Here is a 20,545-nt window from a genome sequence, read left to right on the forward strand (position 1 = left end):
TAATATAATTATTGTTCTCTCTGGGAGCAGGTTTCTTGGGGAGGTTTTCTGGAAGCAGCCTTAGTTTCAGTTAAAAGTAATAATCATCCAAAAGCAGCCAGGTGTTAAAAGTTCGGATCTTTTATTGTGTCCTTCAATATAGCCTGATTAGCTTATTAGAGGCCTCTCTCTCTCTCTCTCCTATGTTCTAAGAGCTCTTGCAGCTTTGTCCTTTGCTTCTGCCTCTGCTTTCTTCAGCCTCCAGCCAGCAAAACTGATGGAATGAATCTCTCTTTCTCCCAGAGTGCTACTCTCTGACCCCTGGGAATGTTCTGAAGTAACTAAGTTGAAGCTCTGAGAACTTCAATATATATGATCTCCCAAAGGTTGACTCCTCCCAAAGGAAGGATTAAGGGAGGTGTGAATTTGGATATCTCATACTAAATCTGAAATCTCCCAAAGGTGTGAACTCCAATGAGTACTTAAATACTTATTGCTTATATGAGCTCTCTAAAGGTGTGAACACAAGCATTGTATCAATTCCATTGAGTTAACACTAGGATTCTAATATCTCCCTTGAGTTATCACCTTGTTTCAAATTGAGTTAACACTAGGATTCCAACAGTTAGGTATGATAGACATTTGGAGAAAACTGAATGGAGCAGAAAGGAGTACACTTTCTTCTTGGCAATTCATGAAACCTATACAAAAATTGACCATATATTAGATCATAAAGACCTCAAATTCAAATGCAGAAAGGCAGAAATAGTAAATGCATCCTTTTCAGATCACAATAAATAAAAATTACATTCAATAAAAGGTCAGGGGAAAATAGAATAAAAAGTAACTGGAAACTAAACAATATCATCCTAAAGAATGAATGGGTGAAACAGAAAACCATAGGCAATCAATAATTTCATCCAAGAGAATGACAATAATGAAACAACATACCAAAATTTGTGGGATGCAGCCAAAGGAGCAATAAGGGGAAATTTTTTATCTCTAGAGGCTTACTTGCATAAAATAGAAAAAGAGAAGATCAATGAATTGGGCTTGCAACTAAAAAGGAACAAATTAAATCCCCCCAATCAAAAACCAAACTTATGAAAAAAAAAAAAAAAACAAAATATATAAATCTTTATTTAAATTGATTAGAAAAAGGAAAGAGGAAAATCAAATTGTTATTTTCAAAAATGAGAAGGGAGAACTTTATACCAATGAATGAATTAGAGCAATAATTAGGAGTTACTTTACTCAATTTTATGCCAATAAATTTGACAACCTAAGTGAAATGGAGGAATATCTAAAAAAATACAGATTTTCCAGATTAACATTAGAGAAAATAAATTACTTAAATAGTCCCATTTTAGAAAAAGAAATAGAACAGGCTATTAATCAACTCCTGAAGAAAAAATCCCCAGGACCAGATGGATTTACATATGAATTTATAAAGGGCACAAACTCAATATGATTGATTTAATCCTACAACAAGGTGTTAACTCAGTGGAATTGATAACACAATGTTTATCTAGTTTAGCATTCGAGTTCTCTCGTTTAGTATGACTGATTTAATCTTACAACAAATAATGGTTCCCTAGTGATACAATGATTGGTTTATCCTCAGTATACTGTAATGATGTACTTGTAATAGAGTATATACACTGGGAACAAACTCAGCCAGAGACAGACTTCCAGATAGAGACAATCCTGGTGGCTCTCCTGCCTCTTGTACTTTGGGAGAGACTGGTTCAGACTGGGAGACAGACTTGAAGATAAAGACCCTCCTGGTGGCTGTCATATCTCCTTCACTTCTACAATGAGAAGAGAGACTGCATCTTGGACCAGCCTCTGGTAGCTGCCTAGCTCCTGCATTTCCTCCACTAAAACCAAGACCCATTCTGGAGGGCCTACAGAAAGCTAGCTGGGTCCCAGGAGAAGGAGACAGACTGTGAAAGAGATAATATCCCTGACTATTCTCATGGTGATTCTTCTGCTGAAACGAAGGCTGGTCCCAAGACCTCCCAAAAGCTAACCATAGTATTATGAATTCTAGCAAACATTTAAAGAACAGTTAACTCTAATACTATATAAACCACTTGGAAAAAGTAAGAAATGAAGGAGTCCTACCAAATTCCTTTTATGACAGACATGGTACTGATACCTAAACCAAGTAGGATGAAAACAGAGAAAGAAAATTATGGACCAATCTTGCTAATGAATATTAATGCAAAAATCTTAAATAAAATATTAGCAAAGAGATTACAGAAAATCATCCCCAGGACAATACACCACAACCAAGTAGGATTTATACCAGGAATGCAGGGCTGGTTCAATATTAGGAAAACTGTTAACATAATTGATTATATCAAAAACCAAATTAATAAAAAATATGATTATTTCAACAGATGCAGAAAAAGCATTTGATAAAATCCAACATCCATTACTATTAAAAACACTAGAGAATATAGGAATAAATGGACTTCCTTAAAACAGTCAGTAGTATATATTTAAACCATTAGCAAGCATCATACTTTCAGTTTTTAAAGAAATGTGAATGACAACATAGTAAATACACTCCTGCTTTGAGGCAGAGGAATAGAGTTGAATAACCCAGTACAATTTTGTCTAAAGGAATAGAGGTGAATAACCAAAGATGGTTTTGTCTTTGGAATTGTATAAAAAAAAAATAATAATAATCATGATCAGCTATATGTTGTCCCCTTCATGGGGCACATTTACAAACATGTTATCTTGCTAATTCTCTTCTGTAATCTTCAAAATTTAAGATTCAGTACTTAGCACAACTTCTTGCACATAGTAAATATTTTATTAAATATTTGACTGATGGGAAAAAACAGAATTACATAGCAATTACTACTTCTATATTAAAAATTTTGTTCAAGGGCAGAGCCAAGATGGTGGAGAAAACACACATATGTTTCTGAGCTCTCCTTTACCCTCACACTATTTTTAATGAAACTCAGACTTGGAATTAGTGCTTAACTGTCAAAACCCACGAATACTGGGAGTAGAACACATTACCAACATAAGATAATCTCGAAATTTGCCAGAAAAAGGTCTTTTTTGCTCGCAAGCAGAGAAGGCTAGGTGGGGACTCAGGCAGGTAGGAAGTGAGAGCATGGAAAAAAGTTCATCTGCCCAGACTGGAGGAGGGGATGGGTACGATCTTCACCAGCTGAAAGTTTACTGGGAGAACTTTGTCACAGTGTTGGCTAATCTGCCCTGGCAGCAAGCCAGTAAATCATCAGAGAACTTATAAAAACGAAGAGTAAAGCTTATAACAAAAAAAAAACCTAGACCCTTTCAGGGCTTGGCCACATCGACCAACCACTGGGAGACATCCAGCACAATCTCAGCTCCAACTGCTAATCCCAGCAAAATTGCTGATCCCAGTGCAGAGGCTGATCTCACTGCAGTCACTGCTGTCCAATTGCTGCTTCACTGCTATTTCCTATTTTCTGTTGAGGAAGCTCAGTAACCTTACATTGCCCCAAAAGCAAACTGCAGCTTTTTTTTTTTTTTTTTTTTTTTGGTTAAAATGAGTAAAAAGGCTCTTTAAAAAATTAAAAAGGGCTCTAACTATGGATAGCTTCTATACTGAAAGAGAACAGATTTCAAACCCTGAGGAAACAAAAAACCAGTTTGTCACTAGATGAAAACCCCAAGATAGCTAAGATGTGGTCCCCACCACATAAGGCTCTTATAGAAGAAATGAAAAATGTTCTTAAAAGAGAGCTAACAGTAAAATGGGGAAAGGAAAAGGAAGCTTTTGCAAGAGGGTCTGGATAAGACATATAACTCATTAAAAGATAGCGTGGAAAAAGAAATCAACTAAGTCCCTGAAAAATAAAATTAGTGAATTGGAAAAAGAAAATAACTCCTTAAAAAATAAAATTGGCAAATGGAGAAAAATTCCATGGAACAAAACAATTCATTTAAAAACTCAATTAGACAATTACAAAAATAAATTTTAAAAAAATAAATGAAGAAAATAATTCATTAAAAATCAGAATTGGACAAATGGAAATGAATGACTCGAGGAAAAACCAAGAATCAGTCAAGCAAAACCAAAAAAATGAAAAAACAAAAACATATGTTAAATGCCTACTTAGGAAAACAACAGAACTGGAAATCAGATCTAGGAGAGATAAACTGAGGATTATTGAATTCTCTGAAAATCATGATGAAAAAAAAATGAGCCTAGACAGTATTTTTTAGGAAATCATCAAAGAGAACTACTCAGATATTATAAAAACAGAAAGTAAAATAGACAATGAAAGAATTAATCAACTACTGAAAGAGCTCCTGAAATCAAAACTCCAAGAAATATTGTGGCTAAATTCCAGAACTATCAGATCAAGATAAAAATACTACAAGCATCCAAAAAAAAAAAAAAAAAAAAACCATTAAATACAGAGGAGCTATAATAAGGATTATTCAGGATCTAGCAGCCTACACATTACAGTATCGAAGGGCCTAGAATATGATATTCTGAAAGGCAAAAGAACTTGGCATGCAGCCAAGAATAACTTACCCAGAAAAAATGAGCATTTTCTTCCAGGGAAGAAGATGGACATTCAATGAAATAGGTGAATTCCATTTATTTGTGATGAAAAAAACCAGAGCTAAACAAAAAGTTTGACCTCCAAATAGAGGACTAAAGAGAAGAATAAAAAGGTAAAAAGAACTCTTGAAAACTTTATTTCTGTTAAGAGGATACATGACAAGAACATGTATAATTTGGTTTTATTTTTATAATATAAAAAACGATCGAGAGATGGAAAGGAAATTGTAATAGAAAAAGGAAAAAGTGGAGGTACTGCATCTCACAAAGAGGCCAAAAAAAAGTACCTATAATATCTGAGGGAAAGAAGGGAGGGAGATGAACATAGTGTGAATTTTACTCTCATTACAACTGGGTCAAAGAGAAAATATTAGACATATTTGGTTTACAGAGAAACTTCTCCCACCTCAATGAAAGTATGAGAGGAAAAGCAAAAAAAAAAAAAAAAAAAAAAAAAAGGAAGGAGTAGGCTAAATAGAAGAGAATACAGAAATTGTAAGGGAAAGGTTTAAGAAAAGGGGAGGGACTGTAAGTAGGGAGAGGGATCCTAAAGAGGGAGTGCTGCGTGAGGCAAGTGGTACTCATAAGTTTAATAGTAGGGAGGGGTATAAGAGAGAAAGGAAAGGGAAAAGCATAATCTAGGGTTAACAAGATGACAGGAAATACAGAATTCGTAATTGTGACCATAAATATGAATGGGGTAAACTCTCCCATAAAGCTGAGGCTGATAGCAGACTGGATAAAAAGCCAGAATTCCACAACATGTTGTTTACAGGAAACACACTCAAAGCAGGACAATACATACAGAGTAAAGGTAAAAGGCTGGAGCAGAACCTACTATGCTTAAGGTGAAACCAAAAAAGCAGCTATAACTATCCTGATCTCAGATCAAGGAAAAACAAAAAGGAGATAAGGAAAGTAACTATATCTTGCTAAAGGTAGGCATAGATGATGAAGCAGTATCAATGCTAAACGTATATGTACCAAGTGGTTTAGCATCTAAATTCATAAAGTTAAGAGAGCTGCAGAAGAAATAAGTAGCAAAACTATAATACTGAGAGATCTCTTGCACTCTCAGAATTAGATAAATCAAAACATAAAATAAATAAGACAGAAGTTAAAGAGGTAAATAGAACACTAGAAAATTTAGTTATGATAGATATTTGGAGGAAACTAAATGGAGACAGAAAGGAGTACACTTTTTCGGCAATTCATAGAACCTATACAAAAACTGAACATATATTAGGACATAAAGAGGTTTTTATTTTATTATTATATTATAAAAAAGGAACAAGAAGTGGGAAAAAGGGGGAAACTAGAGGTAAAAAGGGAAATTACATCTCAGAAAGAGGCAGAGGAAACATATTATATTTGAGGGAAAGATAGTGGGAATAAGAACATTGTGTGAATCTTACTCTCATCAGATTTGGCTCAAAGAGAAAATATTAGACAAATTTGGTTTACAAAGAACCTTCTCTCACTTTATTGAAAAGTGAGGGGGAAAGGAAAAAAGGGAAGGAGAAGGCTAAATAGAAGCGAATACAGAAATAGTAGGGAAAAGACATAAGAAAGGGGAAGGTACTCTAAAGGGGGGGGATTCTAAAGTGGGAGGGCTGCTTGAGATAAGGAGTACTCATAAGTTAAATACTGGGGAGGGAGAAAAGGGGAAAAGGAAAGGAAAAAAAAGTATAATATGGGCATAATATGATGGCAGGAAATAAAGAATTAGTAGTTTTAACCATAAGTGTGAATGGGGTGAACTCTCTCATAAAGGGGAGGTGGTAGCAGACTGGATTAAAAGCCAGAATCCTATAATATGTTGTTTACAGGAAGCAGGGTGATACATACAGAGTGCTGGTAAAAGGCTGAAGCAGAATCTATTATACTTCAGGTGAAGTAAAAAAAAGCAGCCATCCTGATCTCAGATCAAGCAAAAGCAAAAATTGATCTAATTAAAAGAGGTAAGGAAGGAAATCATATCTTGCTAAAGGGTACTAAAGATAATAAAGCAATATCAATACTAAACATATATGCATCAAGTGGTATAGCATGGAAATTCCTAAAGAAGTTAAGAGAGCTACAAGAAGAAATAAACAGCAAAATTATAATAGTGGGAGATCTCAACCTTGTAGTCTCAGAACTAGATAAATAAAACTACAAAATAAATAAGAAAGAAGTTAAAGAGGTAAATAGAATACTTGAAAAGTTAGGTATGATAGATCCTTGGAGAAAATTGAATGAAGACAGAAAGGAGTACACTTTCTCCTCAGCAGTCCATTGAACCTATACAAAAATTGACTATATATTAGGACATAAAGATTTCAAAATCAAATGCAGAAAGACAGAAAGAGTAAATGCTTTTTTTTCCCCAGATCATGATGCAATAAAAATTACATTCAATAAAAAGCCAGGGGAAAAATATACCAAAAAGTAATTGGAAACTAAATAATCTCATCCTAAAGAATGAATGAGTGAAACAGCAAATCATAGACACAATTAATAATTTCACACAAGAGAATGACAATAGCAAACGACATAGCAAAATATGTGGGATGCAGCCAAAGCAGTAATAAGGGGAAATTTAATAGCCCTAGAGGCTTACTTGCATAAAATATAGAAAGAAAAGATCAATGAATTGGACTTGCAATTTAAAAAGCTAGAAAAAGAGCAAATTAAAAAACCCCAAACAGTAAACTTGAAATTCTAAAAATAAAAGGAGAGATTAATAAAATTGAAAAAAAAAACACTATTGAATTAATAAATAAAACTAAGAGTTGGTTTTATGAAAAAAAAAACAATAAAATAAATAAACCTTTGGTAAATCTGATTAGAAAAAAGAAAGAGGAAAATCAAATTGTTAGTCTTAAAAATGAAAAGGGAGAACTTTCCACCAAAGAAGAGGAAATTAGAGCAATAATTAGGAGTTACTTTGCCCAACTTTATGCCAAGAAATTTCATAAACTAAGTGAAATGGATGACTATCTTCAAAAATATAGACTTCCAAGATTAACAGAGGAGGAAGTGAATTGCTTAAATAGTCCCATTTTAGAAAAAGAAATAGAACAAGGTATTAATCAACTCTCTAAGAAAAAATCCCCAGGACCAGATGGATTTAAATGTGAATTCTACCAAACATTTAAAGAACAATTAACTCAAATGTTATATAAACTATTTGTAAAAATAGGGAATGAAGGATTCCTACCAAATTCCTTTAATGACACAGACATGGTACTGATACCTAAACCAGGTAGGTTGAAAACAGATTAAGAAAATTATAACCCAATCTCCCTAATGAATATTGATGCTAAAATCTTAAATAAAATATTAGCAAAAAGATTACAGAAAACCATCCCCAGGATAATACACTATAATAAAGTAGAATTTATACCAGGAATGCAGGGCTGGTTCAATATTAGGAAAACTATTAGCAAATGTGGGAACCAAGGACCCTACTTTCAATGAAGAAGTCTCCAGTGACCAGGAACGTGGGCGAGTATAATACACAAACAAGAAACTTATTTTCTTAAAAACTAAACTAGTAACCTTTCTTTGGCTGAAATGGGACAGATGCTACCTAAAGATTCTCCATCCCCCCTCCCCCAACTCCTTCACCCCACCCAGGAGTGGCACTATAGAAAGCATGCTTAAGCTGATAGAAGACCAAGGGCTACTTATAACTTGGGAACATACAGCTAGACTTCTGGGTACATTAAACCACACCTCCCATTGGTTCTTAGAGGAAGAGCAAATCTCTAGAGATAATTGGATATTAATTGTGCAAGGCTCTCCTCATACTACAAAGAAAACGGTCCTCATTCAATTTCCATTGAGGCATTCTATTTATACAATATAATACAGTTAGCCCTAAAAAAACCCTATAATTCCTAGCAGAAAGAAAAAAAGCTCTAAAAATAGCCAAATGGGGAAGCCTGAGATAAAAGAGGAAGACAATGAAGAGATTAATGACCATATCCCCACAGGGCATGGAGACTTAAGTGAGGCCCAAGAGTGTGGTGAATCTGAGGCAGATTCAGCCCCACCTAAGGAGCAGGTAATTGACTCTCCTCCATCAACTCCACCCTCTGGGATGGAAGGTGGAGGGATAGTGGGGGTGGGGGGTGGGGCAGTAACAGCACCAGCACCTCCCCCCCCCCCCCCCCCCCCCCCCCCCCCCCCCCCCCCCAGCATCCAACTACTCCTATGATTAGATTGCAAAAGGGACTAATGAAGGCCAAAGCAGAAGGGATTGATGTAACAGAAATCCAACATCACATTTTTCCTCTAATACATTTTAATTCTTTAAGTCAAGAAAGTAGAAAATACACTCTTTTTGACATCGAAATCCTCAAAGACCTGAAAAAGGCTTGCACTCTTTATGGGGCTTCATCGGCTTTTGTTAAGATGTTATTGCAGAATTTGGCTTTTGAAATCTTCACCCCTAATGACTGGAAATCTATAGCAAGGGTATGCCTAGAACCTGGACAAAACTACTTGTGGCTTTCTGAATATAGTAAGCTCTGTAGGATACAAGCCCAGCAGTTCATGCTGCAATCACCTATGACATAGTAACAAGTGTAGGTCCCTATGTAGACGTCGCAGTACAGATTAATTATTCCATAGCAGCATATGAGCAAATTGCTGCTAATGCTATCAAAGCGTGGGCTTTTCTTCACAATAAAGGCAACAAGGGTGAGGCCTTGACAAAAATAACACAAGGGCCAAATGAAGCTTTGCTGACTTTGTAGGATGTTTGCAGACTGCTATCACAAGAACTAATGGTGAAAATGCAGTAACAGACATTTTGATAAGCAATTTGCTAAGGAAAATGTTAATGAGGTTTGGAGAAAAATTATACTAGGACTGCGCAAGGATGCTCCTTTAGAGGAGTTCATAAGACGCTGTGCCACAGTGGGCACAAATGCCTTTTATAGCCAGGCTATGATGCAGACTTCCCAAGATCCCAACATGGGAAGACAGGGTCCCTTCTGTCAAGGGACTTCCAGAGAGACTCGTCAATGCTTTCAGTGTGGTAAAGTAGGGCATCTAAAAGCTAAATGTTGGTATAGACACAGAGTGAGAAAACAGGGTGGGAGAACAAGACCCAATACTCCATGTCCAAAATGCAACAAAGGTTTCCATTGGGCCTCAGAATGTAGACAGGTTCAGGGAAATGGGATGAGGGCCCCAGCCCCAGGGCCCCAGGCAAAAAAACACTTGGGGCTTGATGGCAGCTGATGATACATCCAGAGAGTGCCTAAAAATCCAGTAGCTAGACATGACCAATCAGCCAGGAAGCCATCTGACGGGAGAAAGGGATTACACAATCAGCCAAGAAGCAACCTATTGGAAGAAAGGGATTACAATTAGGGAGAATAGACTTGTATGCAGCTGGGACAACTGAAATACCCCCTGGAGAGGTGAAATCTGTTCCTCTCCAGCTTATGGATCCCTTGCCTCCACACACAGTAGGCGTGACCATTTCATCTCCTTTTTATACATACAAAGAAATTTTTTCATAGAAGGTGTATTAGTTGGTCATAGCGGAAACGTGGGTATGATGCTTGAACTCATAGAAAGGCTATGGTAAGGAGGAGTGTTTCTACTATAAATGACAGGGTGTTTTATGTGGGAGAGGTTTGGTGTCCATCCACACACTGATGTGGGAAACTGGGGAATGTGTAGATAATATCCCAGTCACTAATACAAGGAGACAATGTGTGACTTTATCATCCAGGAGAAATAGTAGCATCAGGTTTACTCATACAAAATCCTAATAAGCAACCTGGTGATAATCACCCAGATTCTGACTGCAGACCACAAAATCCAGGAATATATTGGACAGCAGCTGTGACACCTGACTGACCTATGCTCAAGATCTATATAAATGGCCTAACATTAGAAGGACTGGTAGACACAGGTGCAGATCGTACAGTCATTAGAGGTGCCAATTGGCCCAGTCACTGGCCAAAGATTAAAGCAGACACCTACAAGTCTGGCGTAGGAGGATCAATAGCAGCTGAAGTTAGTGCTGCCCCTATGAGATGGACTTTTGAAGGCAAAACAGGAGTTTTTACTCCTTTTATAGTTGAAAAAATCCCCATCAATTTATGGGGAAGAGACATCTAACGACAGTTAGGATTACAATTGAGTACTTCGGTTGTTTAAGCAGGGCTGCTGTTGAAGGCCTGCCAACACTTTCACCTGTTCCTATCCAATGGAAAACTGATACACCAGTGTGGATAGAACAGTGGCCCTTAGGTAGCGATAAAATTCAGGCCTTGTTAGATATAGTACAGGAGCAGCTTGACAAAGGACACTTACAACCTTCAACAAGTCCTTGGAATTCCCCAGTGTTTGTTGTAAAAAAGAAATCTGGAAAATGGAGGATGTTAACAGATTTAAGAATGGTGAATGAACAGATGGAAACTATGGGAACTCTTCAGCCTGGACTTCCATCTCCTACTCAATTGCCTAGAGAATGGCCTCTTTGGGTCATAGATATTAAGGATTGTTTCTATTCTATCCCTCTAGATAAGGAGGATATGAAAAGATTTGCCTTTTCAGTACCCAGGGTTAACTTAGCTGAGCCTTATAAAAGATATGAATGGACAGTTTTGCCACAGGGAATGAAAAACAGCCCTACTATGTGTCAAATGTATGTTGCTGCTGCTCTTGCTCCAGTAAGAAAAGCATTTCCAAAAGTTATGCTATTACATTATATGGATGATATTTTGGGATGTGCACCTGAGGAACAAATGTTAGAAGCATGTCTACAAAAGACCATAGAAACACTAAGGAATTAAAATTGTACATAGCGCCAGAAAAAATTCAGTCATGCTCCTTTTCAATATTTAGGATACGAAGTGTACCCTAAGGTGCTTACAGTACAAAAACTGTCCTTAAGAACAGAGAAGCTGAACACATTGAATGATTTTCAGAAATTGATAGGAGATATCCAATGGATGTGACCAGTGTTAGGCTTGACTACCTATCAGTTACAACCGTTATATGACATTTTAGGGGAGACAGTGCTTTAAATTCACCACGCCAGCTTACAAAAGAACCTCAAGAGGCTTTAAGAAAAGCTGAACTGGCTTTATCCAATGTGGTTGAAATAGTCACTCAAAAACCCTTGGAAATTCAGTTTTTGCCACACAAGAGGCACCCACAGCAGTCCTTCATCAAGGAGACAGTGTAATAGAGTGGGTGAACCTCCCGGCACAATCAGAACAAAGCCTTACTCCTAACCCAGTGCTTGTGGCTAGAATTTTATTAAAGGTCATTAAGTGAGCAGTACAATTATCTGGGACACTACCTGACAAGATATACACCTTTTATACCAATACACAAATTAATGTGTGTTGTGAGACATCCCAGAGTGGCAAATTTTATTAGCCATGGCTCCAAATTTTACACATAGGTCTCCATTAAAGATAACCAAACTATTACATAATTGGCGATGGATTCTTGAAGTTTCTAAAGTTCCTCTTAAAGGACCAATTATCTTCACGGATGCATCCAAACATAATATTTTTGCTGTATACTCTCATGATCTAACTATAAAGAGAGTAGTCAGAACTCCTTTTAAGTCTACACAGCAGAATGAATTGTACGCGATCATTCTAGCTCTTAGTTATTATCCAGGAGACATAAATATAATTCAGCTTATTCAGTAGGTGTGGTACAAAGAATTTCCACAGCCCAAATAAAATTTGCAGCCTCTAATATATATCAGCTCTTTAAGAAACTTCAAGAGCAAGTGAGAAAGCATCCAGGTAAGATTTATATCTTGCATGTCCACTCTCATAGTGGACTTCCAAGGCCCATTTTTGATGGCAATTCAAAGGCAGATAGCCTTCTAACTATGTTGGTCAATACTCCTTTATTCCAAGAATCCCAGGCATCTCATTCTAAATATCATTAGGCTGCTCTAGCTTTATGTTTACAACTTGGAATAACAAGAGAGGAAGCTAGGAGTATAGTAAAAGCCTGTACGGCTTGCCTTCCTTTCTACGCTCCTACACTGCCTGCAGGGTAGAACCCTTGTGGTTTGAGACCAAATGAAATCTGGCAAATGGATGTGATCCATTATAAATCTTTTGGTCGCCTGTCTTTTATCCACGTTGTGGTAGACACCTATTCAGGATTCACTTTTGCAATACCAGCAGCAAAAAAGACAGCCCGAGTGGTCACTGAATTCCTCACACAATATTTGCCATGATGCATGTGCCACAAGCAATAAAAACAGAAAATGGTCCTACTTATACTTCCAAACATTTTGCACATTTTCGTGCACAGTATAAGATTTTACACACCACTGGCATACCTTTTAATCCTCGAGGACAGGCAATAGTAAAAAGGACAAACAGAGATATTAAAATATTCCTCCAAAAACAAAAGAAAGGGGGAGCCACAGGTAACCCTAGAGAACTTCTAAATCTAGTTCTTTATACTATTAACTTCTTGATTTTTGACAAAGATGCACTGGCTCCGGCAGACAGGTTTTATAACCCACCGGAAGGGTAGTGTCCAGTGCGAGCAGCTCCACTATCTTTAGATAATCGCCAGGTGATGTGGACAGACCCAGGAAGTGGTGAATGGAAGGGACCAGATAGGCTAACTGCTTAGGGAAGAGGGTTTGCTTCTATTTCTACAGATGGAGAAGGAATCAGATGGGTGCCAACAAGCCATATTCGCCTTGTCCATCGCAGAGAGACAGAGCAGACCCTTAAAACAAAGGAGAAGACCCAAGAAACATCGGGTGGTTCTATTGCTGATTGTGCTCACCATTGAAAGAGCGTGGCAATTATGGCGTTTGACTCATGGACATTAAAAACCCTCAGGAATCATTGGATTCTCTGAGACATGATAAGACTGTTGTAGGACTTGAAAACCCTCAGGAATCATTAGATTCTCTGAGACATAAGATTGTTGTTAGACTTCAAAACCCTCAGGAATCATTGGATTCTCTGAGAAATGATAAGACTGTTGCAGGACTTCAAAATCTGCTGGAATCATTGGATTCCCAAATACATAAAAAGATTTTTGCAGGACTTCAAAAATTTAGGGGGATCATTGGATTCCCTGACATGTGAAGCAATGGACAATAGATTGGTTTTGGACTATCTCTTGGCTGCTAAAGAAGGAGTATATGTGACTGTTGTTTATATACCCTCCTTCTAGGACTTCTGGCGATCCCTTACAACACCATGTTGATTTATATTGTTTGCTATTCCACTACTTGCGTGTACAATTCATGTTTATTACACCACATCGAGCCTGCATTGACTGAGGGGAGGGTCATCCCTAATAGCCTCTATGTTATTGCTATGTGCTTGTATAATACCTCCCATGCTGATAGGTTTGTGTATAATAATACCCTTCAGCCCAGAAACCCCCTAGCAACCCCCACTTCCCTTTGATGTTTTTCATCTCCCTTCCTGAAATGTCAGGGAAGGCGTGATCATCTCCTTTTTAGTGCTTTCACCTCCCTTCCTGAGAAGTCAGGGGGAGTCATGATCACCTCTTTTCAGTGCTTTCACCTACTTTCCTGATAAGTCAGGGAGGGTGTGATCACCTCCTCTTGGGGGCTCTGACATCCCTGAGGAGTCAGGGATGGTATGACCACCTGTGTTCTAAAACAAAAGAAAGCGGGAGATGTAATGGGCTGAAGCTTGAGTTGATGCACTGGGGTCCCAAGCACGTGAGGCTAAATAGTAATTGGACCATAGTCTATAAATATATATGCTAGGAGAAAGAATGGCCCCCGCCCACTCTTTGTGCAAGTCCTGATGTGTTGTACACCAAAATCATCATTTCGGTGGGTGGAGGCACAGGGGTGGAGAGACTGCTGGCTGGTTTCTGGTCTGGTTGAATTCTTGACACAGCTGCTGACATTGCTAATCTCCCTTTACCTCCAATTCCCCTTTACCTCTGATCCTTCTTCACCTCTACTGAGAATAAAGATTGAAAATTTTCCCTTAACATGAATTCCTGACTCAGGTTGATTTTAAAATACATCGTCATCACAATCTCAATAAATGCAGAAAAAGCATTTGATAAAATCCAATATTCATTCCTATTAAAAACACTTGAGAATATAGGAATAAATGGACCTTTCCTTAAAATCATCAGTAGCATCTATTAAAAACCATCAGTAAGTATCATATGTAATGAGGATAAACTGGAACCATGCCCAATAAGATCAGGAGTGAAACAAGGTCCCCCACTATTATCATTACTATTCAATATTGTACTAGAAATGCTAGCTTCAGCAATAAGAGTTGAGAAAGAGATTAAAAGAATTACAGTAGGTGATGAGAGAACCAAATTAACCCTCTTTGCAGATGATAATGATGGTACTTAGAGAACCCCAGAGATCCTACTAAAAAGCTATTAGAAACAATTCACAACTTTAGCAAAGTTGCAGGATACAAAATAAACCCACATAAGTCATCAGCATTCTTATTCTTTACCAAAATCCAACAGTGAGAGTTACAAAAAGAAAACCATTTAAAGTAACTGCTGATAGTATAAAATATTTGGGAATCTGTCTGCCAAGGGAAAGTCAGGAACTATATGAGTAAAATTACAAAACACTTTCCATACAAATAAAGCCAAATTTAAACAACTGGAAAAAATATTAAGTGCTCTTGGATAGGATGAGCGAAAATAATAAAGATGACAATACTACCTAAATTAATCTACTTATTTAATGCTATACCAATCAGACTCCCAAGAAATTATTTTAATGACCTAGAAAAAAACAACAAAATTCATATAGAAGAACAAAAAGTCAAGAATTTCAAGGGAACTAATTAAAAAAAAAAAATCAAATGAAGGTGGCCTAGGTATACCTGATCTAAAATTATATTACAAAGCAAATGTGGTCACCAAAACCATTTGGTATTGGCTAAGAAATAGACTAGATGATCAGTGAAATAGGTTAGGTTCACAGGACAAAATAGTCAATAACTACAGCAATCTAGTGTTTGACAAACCCAAACAACCCAACTTTTGGGATAAGAATGCACTATTTAACAAAAACTGCTAGGAAAATTGGAAATTAATATGCCAGAAACTAGGCATTTACCGACAGTTAACACTGTACACCAAGATAAGATCAAAATGGGTTTATGATTTAGGCATAAAGAATGAGATTATAAATAAATTAGAAGAACATAGGATAGTTTACATCTCAGACCTATGGAGGAGAAAGGAATTTGTGACCAAAGAAGAATTAGAGATCATTATTTATCACAAAATAGAAAATTTTGATTATATCAAGTTAAAAAGCTTTTGTACAAACAAAACTTATGCAGACAAGATTAGAAGGGAAGCAATAAACTAGGAAAACATTTTTACATTCAAAGGATCTGGTAAAGGTTTCATTTCCAAAGAATTGGACTCTAGAGAATTGACTCTAATTTATAAAAAAACCAAGCCATTCTCCAACTAATATATGGTCAAAGGATATGAACAGGCAATTTTCAGATAAAGAAATTGAAACTATTTCTAGTCATATGAAGAGGTGTTCAAAATCATTATTAATCAGAAAAATGCAAACTAAGAGAACTCTGAGATACCATTACACACCTGTCAGGTTGGCTAACATGACAGGAAAAGATAATGAAGAACATTGGAGGGGATGTGGGAAAACTGGGACACTGATGTATTGTTGGTGGAACTGTGAACGGATTCAACCATTCTGGAGAGCAATTTGGAACTACGCCCAAAAAGTTGTCAAACTGTGCATACCCTTTGACCCAGTAGTGCTACTACTGGGCTTATACCTCAATGAGATACTAAAGAAGGGAAAGGGACCTGTAAGTGCAAAAATGTTTGTGGCAGCCCTGTCTATAGTGGCTAGAAACTGGAAATTGAATGGATGTCCAGCAATTGGAGAATGGCTAAGTAAATTATGGTATATGAATGTTATGAAATATTATTGTTCTGTAACAAATGATGAGCAGGATGAATACAGAGAGGCCTGGAGAGACTTACATGAACTGATGCTAAGAGAACCAGGATATACACACTTCAACAACAATACTATATGAGGATCAATTCTGATGGAAGTGGCTATTTTTGCCAATGAGAGGATCCAAATCAGTTCCAATTGATCAGTGATGAACAGAACCATCTACCCCCAGAGAAAGAACACTGGGAAATGAGTATAGACCACAACATAGCATTTGTACTCTGTTATTGTTTGCTTGCATTTTTGTTTTTTTTTCCTATGTTATTTTTACCTTCTTTCTAAATCTGATTTTTCTTGTGCAACAAGATAACTGTATAAATACGCATACATGTATTTAACATATATTTTAACATTTTTAACATGTATGGGACTAACTGCCATTTAGGGGAGGGGGTAGAGGGAAGGAGGGGAAAAGATGGAACAGAAGATTTTGCAAGGGTCAGCGTTGAAAAATTACCCATGCATATGTTGGCAATAAAAGGCTATAATTTTAAAAAATTGTTCAGTGTACAATAATGACATCAAATTACATTTAAGTATATTTCTCAATAAAGCAAGAACAATACCCGATAAAGAAAAAACAAAGACAACAAGAATTATAAAGAATAACAAATTAAGTTTGTATCACAACAGAAAGAAATTACTGTATTTCTTTACATAATATCAAACTGAAACAAAAAAATAAACATCTGGGAGTTGCATAATATAATTTGAATCCCTTTTTTATTCACTCTTATTTTATTGAAAAAGATATTATATTTCTATTATGGGGCAGTATTATTGAAATTGTCTTACTATAATGCTATAAGCTCTATGGGCAAAATGAAAATTTAAGAGCAAAGGCTTTTTCATTACACATATTCTCCAACTCAAAAATTATCAAATATGAGATTCAAATATGTGTGTACATATACATATATTTACTTATTTATTTAAAATTCATGGCATTTTCCTGTATTGGTATCTAAGTAAAATAATGATATGCCAATATCTCATTTCTCTTTTAAATGAATTTAGCAGCAAATGAAATTTTCATATATGGGCTTTCTCATTTCACAGTTTATTTCCAGCATATATTATTCTAATGTGTAACATTAAATTGGACTGCATTAACTGAATTATTTTTAAATAAAAAAACAACTTTTAAGAATTTGCTTCTAAAATTATTTAAAACCACTAAAAACCATCATTAATACATGGTGTTATATAAACCATAGGCAGATCACATTTTTCTTGAAATATAATTAACAAATGGCAAAAGCCTGGCTGGAAAACCCACAAATCAATATGCTTCTTACCCTGTGTCCTGACAACAGAATTACAAAGCAATTTTATTAAGATAAAATTATATACCTTTCAGTCAAATAACTATATAAATAAATAAGCATTTTCTCAATATTTTTCCAATTAAGCAAAACTCCTATATGTAACCCAAATGAAAAAAATTGCAAAGGTCACTGTAAGCCTATACTTTTAATCTAAATTGTATCATAGAGGCTTGAATTGATAAGAATTTCTGATAGCATATCTAACAAATCTTCTCCCTTCAGGTGCTTAGGAAAGTCTGAGTGTCTTTAGAATTTTACATAACATTTCAAAAGTCACAAATCAGATTATAAGATTTGTTTAAAAAAAGTACACCACCAATGATCTCCAAATGTTAAATATCAATAACTGTATATACATATAATAAAGAAAGCTTACCAAACTGTTGTTTCCATTTGACTATCATTGAGCTGACGGTTGTCCAGTTGTGCAAAAAGAGGAAAAAGTACTTGAATACCTCCAATTGAATGAATTGCACTGTGAATTGAGTGTGTTACTATAGCTTTCACATCCTGTTTAAGAAACATAATAAGCATTAACTATTTAGTTAATATTCTCCATAAGCATGCACTACTACATATTTACAAATTAACATACATGAAACACCCTTTATAAATTGCCTGTAATTCTTAACATACAATTATTAAATATTATAATACAGAATAGCATAACATAACATCATAAAAATAGAAGTAGGACCATATATTGAACTGGACATAAATCAAGAAGGGACCTGATAGGCTTTCTAGACCATACCAATATTTTACAACATTTTACAGATGAAAAAACAAGGACCCCTGACAATTCAACTTGAATGTAGGAACTGACCTCTGAGATCCTTTTCTATTCTCAAATTCTATAAACAATTTGCCTAATGTCATGGTAGTGATGTGTCAGAATTGAAATATGAATCCAGGAATTTGAATTCATAATTATTATATCATACAGCTTATATGAAATAGGATATACTAATAAATAAAACTTTACATTCCTAACAAAGAGTCTAATTAAGCTATATATTGTAATTATGCATTAAGAGATAGTGTTCAATTGCTACTAAAAAGCGATCAGGTAAATTCTGAAATGGAAGGAAATCCTATCCCAAGAAAATAATAGATAATAACTAAACTTAGAAAAGTCAGAAGTTAAATGAGGGCAAAAATTATAATGATAAACATTAGATTATGGCTATTTTAACACTGAACAGAGTATGAAAACCAACCTGGAGCATGAGAGCATGAGGAGAATGTACAAAAATAGATGCATTTTCTTTGGGTGATGATTCTAGACATAGCTGAGCATCAGTAGCCTTAGCATTATATGTAAAAGCAATACTACTTGCAAGTTTCCCATCATACAGAACCTGTTTATGATGTTCAGCAAGGTGAATATCACTCTCAGATTTAAATTTGAAAGTGCTCTGTAAAAAACAATAGGAAATTAATGTTCTGAAATTAAAAACAACATATAGTATTCAGTCTTTTTTTTTTCAATTGTCAAACATTGCTCTCCCTGAAACTTGTTCTCCTCACTAAGAAAACAAGAGCAAAACAAAATCTTCATAAAATATTTTGCATAGAAATAGTAAATACTTTCTTTTCAGATCACGATGCAATAAAAACTACAGTCAACAAAAAGTTAGGTGTAAATAAATAGACCAAAAAAGAATAGGCAAAGAGGAAACCAAATTATCACTCTTTGCTGATGATATGATGGTATACTTAGAGAATCCCAGAGATTCTACTAAAAAGTTATTAGAAACAATCCACACATTTAGCAAAGTTGCAGGATACAAAATAAACCCACAAAAGTCATCAACATTCTTACATATCACTAACAAAACCCTACAGAGTTACAAAGAGAAATTCCATTTAAAGTAACTACTGATTGTATAAACCATTTAGGACTCTATCTGCCAAGGGAAAATCAGAAACTTGATGAACAAAACTACAAAACACTTTCCACACAAATTAAGTCTGATCTAACCAACTGGAAAAATATTAAATGCTCTTGGATTAGGTGAGCAAATATAATAAAGATGACAATACTACCTAATCTATTTATTTAGCACTATACCAATCAGACTCCCAAAAAACTATTTTGATGACCTAGAAAAAATAACAACAAAGTTCATATGGAAAAACAAAAGGTCAAGAATTTCAAGGGAATTAATGAAAAAAAAAAATCAAATGAAGGTGTATAGGCCTGGTAGTAATACCCATGAGCCAAAAGTTCTGCACTGTGTAAAGCAACTGTTTAAAAGTTTAGTTCCAAATTGTTTTCCAAAAGAATTGGACTAATTCACAATTATTTTCTTGTACTCCTTTCAACATTTGTCATTTCCCCTTTTATGTCATCCTTGTCGGTGTGATTGGTATAAAGTGGAGCATCAGAATTCATTTCATTGACATCCCTCTGATTATTAGTGCTTTGGAACTTTTTTTCATGCAACTGCACAATATTTTGGATTTCTTCTTTTGAAAACTTCCTTTTCAAATCTTTTGATCATTTGTCAGTGAATAAACTGCTTCTTTATTTTTATAAATTTGAATTCCTTTCATATTTTAAAAAATAAGATCTCTACCAGAGAAATTTTCTGCAATGATTTTTTTTTTGCCTAATAAACTACAGTCCCTCTAATTTTAACAATATTAGTTTTATCTGTGCCAAAACAT

At 35.6% G+C, this 20,545-nt stretch overlaps 1 protein-coding gene across 5 annotated transcripts in view; it reads right to left on the reverse strand.

Annotated features, from left to right (window-relative positions):
- Positions 1-20,545, reverse strand: part of NBEA (neurobeachin) — a 727,838-nt gene that overhangs the window by 582,691 nt on the left and 124,602 nt on the right. For all 5 annotated transcript variants that reach the window (XM_031960710.1, XM_031960705.1, XM_031960707.1 and 2 more), the window contains exons 9-10: positions 19,093-19,290; positions 18,249-18,382 (exon numbers count right to left, since the gene is read on the reverse strand). In XM_031960710.1, coding sequence (XP_031816570.1) covers positions 18,249-18,382; positions 19,093-19,290 — 332 coding nt within the window. The remainder of the gene's footprint in view (positions 1-18,248; positions 18,383-19,092; positions 19,291-20,545) is intronic.

The sequence above is a fragment of the Sarcophilus harrisii genome, chromosome 3, assembly GCF_902635505.1.
Source record: "Sarcophilus harrisii chromosome 3, mSarHar1.11, whole genome shotgun sequence".
Lineage (NCBI taxonomy): Eukaryota > Metazoa > Chordata > Mammalia > Dasyuromorphia > Dasyuridae > Sarcophilus > Sarcophilus harrisii.